This window comes from Impatiens glandulifera, chromosome 3 (genome assembly GCF_907164915.1).
Source record: "Impatiens glandulifera chromosome 3, dImpGla2.1, whole genome shotgun sequence".
In the NCBI taxonomy this organism is placed as follows: Eukaryota; Viridiplantae; Streptophyta; class Magnoliopsida; order Ericales; family Balsaminaceae; genus Impatiens; species Impatiens glandulifera.
The window spans coordinates 49,094,002-49,106,060 of record NC_061864.1 but is presented as its reverse complement, the minus strand read 5'-3'; the positions used below and the strand labels follow the sequence as shown (position 1 = coordinate 49,106,060).

Below are 12,059 nucleotides of genomic sequence, written 5' to 3'. Positions count from 1 at the left end.
AAAATGATATATTTTAAATACTTATCGTTTTAAAAAAATATTATTTTGTATCAAATTTAATTAAATTAAAAATTACATATAATAAGGTAAATAATATAATGATAAATAAAATTTAGGCTAGATTTGATTTTGATTTGATTTATGATTTATATATATAATAATCTAACTAGAGTTGAAAAAAGAAAAAAAAAATCTGAATTTTAAAATAATAAATATTAAATATAAAACAAACTAGTTTTACAAAATTTAAGTAGAATTAAAAATATATATAAATAATAATTTGACATTAAAAATATATTATTTAAATGTAAAAATTAATATTATACAGTATTTTAGTGTTTTTTAACGGAGAATATGTTTTTCATAAAATATAAAGGTGGTCGATAAATATAATGGTGATTGATAAATGAGAATTTGAAACCGTTTTGTGTAACCGAATCGAACTGTCTCATTTAAGGCGTTTTTTTTCTTCGTTTTGAACAATATAGTTGATCGGGAATGATATTTGTGTCTCCTGTTTCGAACTGTCACAATTTCATTTCGATTATGTCCCGAACACTAAAAACACAATTAAATATATAAAATCGTCAAATTTATTTATTCATTATATATTAGAAAGATTTTAAGTTTATTCCTATATTATAAATTCATTTATATAAAATAAAAATTTGTTTTTGAAAATATGGTATAAACGGAGTCTAGTGAGGATCTTTCGAAACCAAATAAGACGGGATGATACTAAAAAATTTCCCAAAATAAAAACGGGATGAGACGATAAATACATTCCTAGTCCCGAACTCCCGTTTCTCCCTAAATTAGATAAAATAAATTTAATATTTATATTAAGTCGGATCCAGCTCAACTATTTCCATATAATTGTTATAAAATTAAGTTTTGGACACGTAAACAATTCTTTGGCTGTCCGAATCTAATAAAAAAATGGGTTCGCGGTTTTGCAAAACCGCAGTTTTGGTAATGTACGGAAATCATGCGGTGTCACCTGTTCGAGAGTCGATACACTCTATATTAGAGTTATTGAGTTAGATTGATTTGATATCACCGCTTTTCGGACTTCACGAAGCATCACCAAATTTCTCAAAGCTTCAGCTGAAATGGAGTCGAACAGTTTTTGTGACGGCAATGTTACCGACATGATTGACCGCCGATCTCTTCACGCTCAACGTGTAAGTTCCATTCTAAACACTCTCGATTGTTATGGGTTTTGGTTTGATTCAGCTATGATGAGTTGAAAACTCGTTTTAATGGTATGATTTTGATAGATTGTTGTTGGAGTGAAAATATTTGCTTCTCATTAGGTTCACTTAATGAGAATTCTCGGTTTTGACAGATGAATTTTTCTTTTAAAAAATAGTTTGCATGACGGAGTTATTAGATAGTAATGGAGGTAAGATGAGTTAGCTTTTGGATGGAAATGATGATGGATCTTTACATGCAATTTATTTTTGGAAATTCAAAAGGATCTATAGAAAATTTGATTACAAATTTATTGTGCTGTTATCTACCAGCTAAACAGCTTTCTGCATACCTTTTTAATGTTCTTGTAATGTGTAGAAGATATTAAGCCTTAGAGGGTTGATGAATAACATGACTTTTTGTCATGGAAATATGAAATTGTTTATAAATGAAGTCGGAATCTAGTTTTCTTGCTTAAATACCTATATTATGACCAAGATTCTTGAAGAAGTCTCGAAGGAATGCAGTTTGTTTTTATTTTCTTTGAGAAAACCCCTTTGTTTGTTTGTAGTCTGCAAAATGGTTGTAGTACATGGATGGCTGAAATTCTAGAGATTTTTCACAATATTTTTATATTAATTTTTTCTTGCATCCCTAAATTTGTTTGCATCGAAAACAATGTTCTTATTAATGCTTCAGTTAATTTCACTGAAGAGAAGATGTTTCTTTGGTAAGAAAATGAGGAGCAAATGTTGGTAATGTGGATTGCTTTCTTGAAAAAATTATTTATTTGGATCATTGTCTGTCTTATTTTTCCTTCTTATTTGATTGTTGGAGTGTCTTAAATTACTCATTAAAAATGCGTGTTTAAACAAGTAAATTTACTTATGTTCCCTTCTCCTTTTGTAGGATATTAGTCACAGTATGCAAATGCACTCATCCTTGGTACGGAGACTTTCGCTTGAAAAGGAGTTGGAGGTACACCTCATTTGGCTAATGTATTAAAATGTTTCAGCTTTTTATGCATGTAAAAGATTGCATATAGCTTGTTAGTGTATATGAATCGCAGGCCAAATATTTTTGCAATATTTGGTCATTGAACATGAAATTAGTTTTTCTTTAAATGGTCATGAAGACTCGAACCCACAACCTTGTGGTCATGAGTCTTATGCTCTATCACTGATGTAAACGAGCCTTCACATGCATTAGTAATTACTCATTCTGTTTAATCAGCATTTGTGTCAGGTACATGATATTATAACAGTGTTTCATCTATTCTTCTAATAGTTTGTTCATCTCCAAAATGCAGCAAGATTTAGAGCCATTTCTTTACAGAGATAGGTCTTAAACATAACATGTACATACTATGCAAAATAGATTGTGTTAGATTGCTATCTAATTGAATATTTTAATAGTTTTTTTTCCTCCTAATTTAAGGTCTTTTATCCTAACAAATGCTAAAATAAATACATTAGATGAAACGTTTTTTTTTTGGTCTTGAAAACTGTATTTTGCTCCTTCATCTGAAATAGAAAAATGATTTTAGAGACCCAGTTAACATGTCTTACTTCCCTTAGTTTTGAGCAATGTTTTCTCAACTAAGAAGCAATTCTTCTCGTCAATAGGGAATATGAAAAGCCATGTCAGATAAATTTAAGCTAAAATTTCATAGATTTATGGTCATCCTTCCTCTGGTTAGCACGTAGCTTATCTGTTGATAAAATCTTGATGAACTGATTATTCCTTCTACAGGGGCATACTGGTTGTGTTAATGCTATCTCATGGAATTCGTCGGGCTCACTCCTTGTTTCTGGATCGGATGATGCTCGGGTATGTTATTCTATTATATTTGGCTCTCAGCTTTATCATAAGTCTTCTATACTCTAATAAGTCATGCATTCGAGTGTATACAAGCATAAGCAGTTCGGGAGCACTCTTTCTATATGGGATAGGATACTTAGATTGTTAGCAAAAATATTTTTAGTGGCGAAACTGAGCCTCCTAGCAACTACCTGAATCTGCCGGTGATGTCCTTTTTCCTGATATTCTACAGACATATCATATAAGTGAAGAAAGAATTTGTTATGGCTTTTTTTGAGGATAGCTTAAAGTTAAGGGCTATCATATATGTTAGACCCTGATCAGTTGGTTGGTAATTTGATATAATATAGTTTTGTTGGATGCAAATTTTCAGCATAATTTTCTTATTGGTTAATTTTCTTGATTGATTACCTTATCCCTTGCGAATTTCATGATGGTTTAAGCATATTGCATAAAGTTGTACTTATTTAAGTACTCTACTACTTGTTAAGAATCATGTTAGGTCACATGGTCATAGGTTTTTTCCTGTTGTCATGCATATATAGCTTACATTCTAATGTTCCATTATATACACAAATCTTCCTAACCCACTAAGGTAGCAAGTAGCTCAAATGGCAAGAATGGTTTCTAAGAGACGAAAGATCACGGGTTCGATTCCCACTTAGAACGCCTTAAGTTGAAGTGAATGTCATGGCTGTGGGGGTCATGCTAGCTTCCTTTATATATATATATATATATATATATATATATATATATATATATATATATATATATATATATATATATATATATATATATCCTATTGTAATTGATTTCTTTGACTAGTTCTTCTTCCACAAACTTACATTAGCATGGGAAGCTTCATCCTATTAGATTTTGATTAATCTCAATGTTATTTCAATTTCTCAAACCTTGGTGCTTCTTTTATGTCTTGTTGTTTAAATTTGATAGTGTAAAAGTGTAGTCTCTTAAGATTTTGGCTAAGTTTCTCTTCCTCCAAAACTGGATTGATCTCTTAATGCAGATCAACGTCTGGAGTTATTCAGCGCACAAACTTTTGTCATCTATTGAGACAGGTCATTCAACTAATATATTCTGTACAAAATTCATTCCTGAAACTTCTGACGAGTTAGTGGTATCTGGCGCTGGAGATGCGGAGGTAATGCCATGTTTGAACATCATGTATATGATTACATTTTAGCATTTGACTATGTGTGATTTATTCGTTTATCAGGTGCGGGTTTTTAATCTGTCCCGACTAGGAGGAATAGGAATGGCTGGATATCCCACTTATCCATCCGCTCTTTTCAAGTGTCATAGTAGGAGAGTAAAAAAGTTAGCTGTAAGTGCATATTTGCTAATGCTGATTATACTTTGAAATTTATAGCATAAAAACCCATGAATCAGTTGTTGCAATAAAAGAATATGCAGTCAAGTAAGTCATTCAATCCGGAAGTGCATCTCTTTGTAGGTGGAGACCGGAAACCCAAATGTTGTATGGAGTGCAAGTGAAGATGGAACCTTGAGACAGCATGACTTTCGGGAGTATGCATCTTGTCCTCCTGCTGGATCATCTCATCAAGAATGCCGCAATGTGTTAGTGAGTAATCTCTGTTGTCTGCCTTGGTTGAAACCTTCAATGGATTCTCATTTACCAATCATTTGTATAATTACCTAAAACCTATGTAGCGAGGGGGAAAATATTTCTATTGATTTATTTCATGTTATTTGACTTATATTGAAGCTCATCCCATTCTCTCATTTAGATGTTTCATGCTTTTTCTCTGATGTACAGCTTGACCTAAGAAGTGGAGCAAGGAAGTCATTAGCTGATACTCCAAGGCAGTTACTTGCTCTGAAATCGTGTGACATCAGCTCCACTAGATCTCATTTGCTTCTTGTGGGTGGAAGGTAAAGCCTTCAGAACCTTTATCCTTTTTACATATTGCAGACTTTCATATTTTATCTTTTGATAACTTTAGCTAGATTGTTTGCAGTGACGCATTTGCTCGCTTATATGATAGACGAATGCTACCATCACTATCGTCTTCCAGCAAGAAATTGGGTCCACCTCCATGTGTCAACTACTTTTGTCCAATGCATCTATCTGATCGTGTTAGTTCTTATATCTTTATATTCAAGTAAACCACATGTTTAGTAGTTCTTTTCATCCTTGTTTCTTAAAGTTTGAGGTTATTTGAGTAATTTGACAGATGAAATGCACATCAGCATATGCTTTTATCATTAAATTGTTTCATTTGTTTTGTTGTCTTTTCATTTTTCCCAATATAGCTTGCCACATTCTTGTGAAGAAATGGTGCTTCTGGTGCATTTATCTTGTTGGTTTTCATCAAAAGATCTTATAAATTATTTTATGTCTATTTATTGCCCACTTTCAAGTCAAGATTGTTGTCTATTTGGATATTAATTCTTGATGTCCTTTCTTATAAAAATATTTTGCATATTACTTTGATTCAAGAGTTTATGCGTTTCTAGGTCTTAAAATTGTTGTGTGCCTTACGTTAAATTGGAAGTAGTGGCTAACGTCTCATCCCCTTTATCAGGGTCGTTCAAGCCTGCACCTCACTCATGTTGCATTCAGTCCTGAAGGAGATGAAGTGCTCCTCAGTTACAGTACCGAACATGTATACCTAATGGAACTGAACCATGGTATATTTTCTCAAACTAATCTAAGATCTCGAGGTCGATAGTGATTACATGTGAATTTCACACATAATTTCTTGTTATTATTTTTTTTCTGAATAAATTCTTCTTAATCATATTTGTAGGTACCTAATCTATTAAATTCTTGTTGCCTGTTATTGTTTCTTTTATACTTCATGATTGTTACATAAGTGTCCTGTTACTTGTAAGGTTATTATATTGAATTTTATGCTCCCGCTCTTCTAATAAATATATTTTCAGGGAGTGGAAATATCAGACAATACACCAAAGAAGATATTTCAAAGTTGACAAGTTACACTCCCACACTCAATGGAGTTGAATTAGAGTCATTGTCATCTTCCCCACATTTGAATGGGATGTCCTCAAAGAGTAGTTCTGTTAACAGGGTGCATATCTTTCTCTCATTTGATCCCTTATTGCTTTAGCCTTGGTGTTAGGCTTGTTTTTCATTATCACTTCTTCTTTTCTTTGCCTGAGGAGGTTAATATCATTTTACAGCTTGATAAGTGTAGAAAGTTAGTTCAGTATGCTGAAAAATGCTTATACGAGGAGAAAGCCTATTTTTATGGAATTGAGGCTTGTAATGAAGTGCTAGATGGTTATGGAAGTGAAATTGGACCAGTGCTAATGCATGAATGCTTATGCGTTCGTGCAGCTTTATTGCTTAAGGTATTAGAAGAACAATTCATCGTCTTCCATCTTCAGTCTTGGTATAGATATAAAAATTTGTAGAATATTTATTTCAGCGCAAGTGGAAAAATGATGCTTATATGGCCATAAGAGATTGTTATGCAGCACGGAAGATTGATTCTTATTCTCTCAAGGCACTCCACCTGCAATCTGAATCATTGTTGCAGGTATTTTTAATCATTGTTCCCTCCAAACAATTACTAACATGGGATTTGAAATCTTATTAATCTACATTTTTCTAAATTTTAAATGTTGGTCATTGTAAAAGGGATTGTGTAATTTAGTTTTACACATGTTTCTACCTCTTTTATGAAAGAAAAATTACAGTTTGTAGACTGTGCATGGTAGTTACATGTGATCTGAGATGTAATTACTTTGCATGTAAGGCTTTGTTGTTCATATATTTTTATGGTATTAATTAAGTTCATGAAGTTTGATCTTCCCACTGCTTTTTTGTTTGGGTTGAGATTTTCTTGAGTTATCTATACAAATATCTAGTCTTTGGTTTGCAGGGTACCTGGTTTTGTGAGAAACGTGCCTATAATCCTATAAATTCTATTATATTGGGTTGTATTGTTATACATATTTTTTTTTTATGTGGAACATAATCCAAAAAATTTTACATTAGTTAAAAATCACAATGATATAGAAAATAAATTGGATTATGATCCAAAAAATAATATGCATCATGATTAGAAAGAAAAATTATAATTTGGATCATTATCTAGAAAATAATTTATATACTAAATGAAGCAACAAAAATCACACTATAATTTGTATCATTTTCCAAAAGTATCTTATACCAAAACGAAAAGAAAAAAAAAATCACTCAGGATCGTGATTGTGACAAATTACTATTTTCCAAATAGTCTCATTTGTTTGCAGGCCTCATGTAAAATGTCTTTGGAATTATTCATTATCATTTTTTTGATAATATGGAATTATTCTATTTTTTTAGAATATGAAATTATTCATTATCTTCCTCTCTTATGGTTGTATTTCTTATTGTTTCTCACAGTTGGGAAAGAATGCTGAAGCTTTGAACTTTGCTCTTGCTGCTCAAAATTTAGCACCACATGATCCTGCAGTTGCAGAAACTGTGGAGAATATCGTAGCTCAACTTTCTGCAGGTAGCTTTTAGCATTCAAATCCAAGCACATCACTTACAATCAACTTCTTTTAATTTTTGAAACTTCAATTATTTTAGTGTTCAAAGTCACATCTTTCCCTTAATTGTGGTTGAGATAATGCAGTTCTCAATCTGGTTATTATTTCTGAACTAGAGATCAATGTCCAATATGAATTGAATGGATGCATCCTAAGAAACATAGAGATCCATAATGTTCAGAGAATCAAACATGTTCCTTTTGAGTGTGATATATATTTAACTAATTCAGCACTTCAAATGTATTCAACATTCAAAACATCTCCAATTTTATCAAACACATCTAAGCCAACATAATTACTTTAGCTTAGTCTGCATTGCGTGCTTATGCTTTTCCCCTTGGTAGAGGAGAGTTTTGAAAGTTTCTTGTTATATGATGGTATTTTTTTCCCATGTCTCGTGATGCTCTCAGTAATGTAGTCTGTGGTTTTTTTTCAATAGCTGAAGCTGAAAACAGTTTCAAGGCAAATGATGTGGAGCCAAAGTCTGATCATCGAGCTCTATCATTGAGTGACATACTATATCGCTCAGAGGCAAATAGTGATGCCTCTCAAGATGGTCCAAGGTCTGAAAGAGATGATTCTGATCATGATGAGGAATTGGAATTTGAAACATCAGCATCAGGCAATGAAGGACATGAAGTTAACCCCAACATTCTCCATGGCAGTTTAAATATGAGAATTCATAAAAGAGGTGATATGGCTTTGGAGAAAGGTCGTGCAAATGGCTCTTCGAGTTCACCTTCATTATCTTCTCGTAGTAACAGAGTTAGTTACAAGGTTTTTTTCTTCCTATTTTACTTGGACATTTCCTTTACATATCCCTTTTACAGAATTCTGAGTTTTGAAAATTTACTATTAATTCATAGAATACCATGAAATTTGGTTTATGGAGTACTTCTCAATTACTTGGATTAGTTTCATGTTAGTTTCATAAGAATAAACTGAAAGGAAGACTTCATTCTGAAACACCATTTATGTCTGACTTCTCATCCAGATGTGGATCATATTTCAAAACACAGTTGATTGCTAGATGATATTATTTGATAAAATTATTACCTGAAAGGATGTTCTTAAATTAACATATTAAATCTCCTATTTCATTTGTTTACTCTTTTATTTTGCATTTTAACTTGGCGGTTGTGATTTTAATACGAAAACCTTTTCAGCCTGAAGCAGCTGTAGATATGAAGCAGCGATATGTGGGCCACTGTAATGTGGGAACTGATATCAAACAAGCTAGTTTCCTTGGTCAGAAAGGTATTCCTCGCCTACTAAGTTGTTTATTATGCATTTGATACAGTTATTCTGTCAAAAGATTGTTTTAGAAGTAACCCACTAAGGTAGTTTAAGTGGTAAGAGTGGTTCCTAAGGACCAAAAGTTACGGGTTCCATTCACACTTTGAATGCCTTAAATTGAAGTGGGTGTCATGGTTGAGGGGCTCATGCTAGCAAGATTGTTTTAGAAGTATCAAAGACTAGTAGTCCCTCTTTTTCTCTTCATTTTACTTGACATATGTTCAAATACAATTCAATGACCTACCGCGGATAGCTTAGTGACAAGAAGCTTGGATCTGAGCTTTGTTTGTTGTGGGCGAATTGTGATTAATGTCATATAACCCAATATCCAATCAACAATATACTCATAGTTTAAATCATCAATCAAATACTCTATTATTTGTTTTAAAATAAATTACTTTCATTATATATTTATACTTACATGCAACAAGATTATTTGGAAATAAGCCACTTGGTTATACAAATAATCCTAGATCAAATAAGGCTCGTTATTATACGGGGAGCCATGATGGTGATTTCGAGTTGTGTAAATAAAATTAAAATTCTCTTCATTGCTGGTTGGATGGCTCCAAGTACTTTTTGATGGTTTTCTAACATTGCTTTGTCAAGGTGAATATATTGCCAGTGGGAGTGATGATGGAAGATGGTTTATCTGGGAGAAAAAAACAGGTAGATTAATAAAAATGCTTACAGGAGACGAAGCTGGTATGTATTGTTTCTTCTTCTGAATTTTAATCAACTAAATAGTTTTTTTTGTTATTGTATACCCATTCTTGACTAAGATCTCTCTCTTTATCATCATTCATAGTTGTGAACTGTATTCAGAGCCATCCATATGACTGTGCTGTGGCTACAAGTGGAATCGATACAACCATAAAAGTGTGTGATGACAAAGGATTATAATAATAAATTGGTGGTTCTAGAATTTGATGAATTAATTAATCATATGCTCTGCAAATGTTGTCAGATCTGGACTCCAACTGCTTCAGTCCCATCTATTGTTGCTGGTGGAACTGGAGGACCCGAGAATGATAACATATTGGATACAATGGAAAATAACCAGCGTAAATTATGCCGTACCCGTGGATCTATACTGTAAGCTGTGAAATTATCATATATATTAAGTGGATTATAAGCATTGAACATGATATCTGTCTTATCAGTTATTTAATATTGATATGGTTTATCAGTAAGTATGTCTGTTCTTTTGTAGACCCTTTGAGCTTCTAGAGCCGTTTCGGATGCGTGATTTAGCCGATGGAAGCCTGCATCCATTTGAGTGTGCCCAAAGTTAAATATTGACATGCAAGGCTGCAAGTAAGAATCCCATTTTTTCTTTCCTTCTTTAGTTGACTTCTCTGCACTCGATTACTATTGTCTTGAGAAAACTTCAATAGTTTTTGTATTCTTCTTCTATAGGAATATGATACAAAATAGATATTAGGGTTCCCAGGCCAATCACAATGACATGTGGCTGATTATTAGAAGTATTAAATACTTGTTATTAATGGTACAGAATAAAAAAACAATGAGAAAAATCTGACGGGGTTAAGGAGACTAGTATCACATCCTACCATCCATGATCCTTGAGACTCAGCCTCTAATGCAAGACTGTTTTTCACTTCATGGATGGTAAGGATTTAGAATGTTAAACCTTATTTGGGATCATTTCAAATAATTCACTATCTAATTGACCATCACTTCTTCGATCACATTCATTATTCAAATTATCAACTAAAATATTAAAATACTCTCCAATCCTTTATTTTTGTAAATTCTACTTATATATTATAATTTTTTTCATCATTAAAGGTAGGGCTAATTTGGTCATTTAAAATAGTAATTAGTTTATTCGGAAATGAATGGCAATTTCAATCTGCCCCTGAACTGAATTGAACCGAACGGGTTGTTTTCTCCTAGTTTTGTCGGTAGTTGACCAAGATAGGGTGAGATAATATTTACATCCCGTAGCTCCACATCAACCACTTACAGAAATAAAAATATCAAAATTTAATTTGTATTTACAATCTCACAAGTATGTATATTTAACTATTTTAATATATTGGAACAAAATATTCGGGATCAGAAATTTTATTTTATTAGACTATATATTATAGATTATTTTAGTTAGAAATATTATTGGTAACGTTCGGGGATGGTACAAATAATCCATTTTGTAAGAATGAGAATTTAATTTTGGAAGGATACATCAAAAGGGGTTATTTGTGAATAATCATCTGATTATTCAAATAATCCAAGATTGAACAAGGCCATAGTCATTTTATATTTATCCTACTTTTGGATATCCTTTAGAATTAGATATTAGTTAAGTTTTTATAGTCCTTCATGAGATAATGCTTGATTAAGAAGAAATTTTTTGTTTCCTTTCTCAGTTGAATTTTAGAAACCCAATTTATGATTCATAATATAATCTTATCTCTATTTATATGCTTGAGAAAGCTTGACATGATTTTTTCATGAACCTTGCACAGAATCTGGCCCATTAAAAAAGATAGATGTGCGAGTGGGGCTAGTGAAGAAGAGGCAGATATGTATGGGGGAACAAATTTGGACTTCTTTTTTTTTTTTTTTGTAAGGGATGAGTTTCATGAAAACTAGTACTTTGTTGGTTCGTTCTTTATGTGGTAGAACTTTGTCGGTTTGTTTTTTATGTGGTAGTACTTTGTCGGATTGTTCTTTATGTGGTAGTATTTTGTCGGTTTGTTCTTTATGTGATAGTACTTTGTTGGTTCGTTCTTTATGTGGTAGTACTTTGTTGGTTTGTTCTTTATGTGGTGTAAATTACATGTCTTGGATTCTTACTGTTTTACCCACGAAGTTTGGTCTTGAGAAAGGAATATATATGGTACAGCTGAAGAAGGTTTTGAGTTCTTTCAATCTGTTCTTGTTTTGACATATTATTATAGTTAAATATTTACGGAGTTCAATAGGTATGATTAAAAATTCTGTTTTGATTTTTAAAATGAATGATTTTCATGGCCATGAAAGACAACCATGATAAATTGTCTATTCATGTTCGTTAGCCCAATCTGCATGCTTCTATTAGATGGTTCAAATAAGTCAATATGATTTCTTTTAGAGGTTTATTCTATGAATGTTTTAGAAATGATTTACATTGTTTTGGTTCATACAAGTCAATATGATTTCTTTTTAGAGGTTTCTTCTATGAAAGTTTTAGAAAAAGA

The 12,059-nt window shown here is 32.2% G+C and overlaps 1 protein-coding gene across 1 annotated transcript; it reads left to right on the top strand.

Moving 5' to 3' along the window:
* Positions 1–985: 985 nt before the first annotated feature.
* Positions 986–11,814, top strand: LOC124930963 (protein ALTERED SEED GERMINATION 2). The gene is made up of 20 exons (XM_047471342.1): positions 986–1,184; positions 2,104–2,172; positions 2,947–3,024; positions 4,040–4,174; positions 4,250–4,357; positions 4,487–4,615; positions 4,811–4,926; positions 5,013–5,130; positions 5,580–5,685; positions 5,941–6,086; positions 6,199–6,369; positions 6,447–6,557; positions 7,409–7,520; positions 7,997–8,334; positions 8,724–8,814; positions 9,463–9,558; positions 9,662–9,732; positions 9,821–9,948; positions 10,067–10,170; positions 11,346–11,814. Exons 1-19 carry the CDS (start codon positions 1,113–1,115, stop codon positions 10,146–10,148), a joined length of 2,277 nt encoding a protein of 758 aa, XP_047327298.1. The 5' UTR covers positions 986–1,112; the 3' UTR covers positions 10,149–10,170; positions 11,346–11,814.
* Positions 11,815–12,059: the final 245 nt, after the last annotated feature.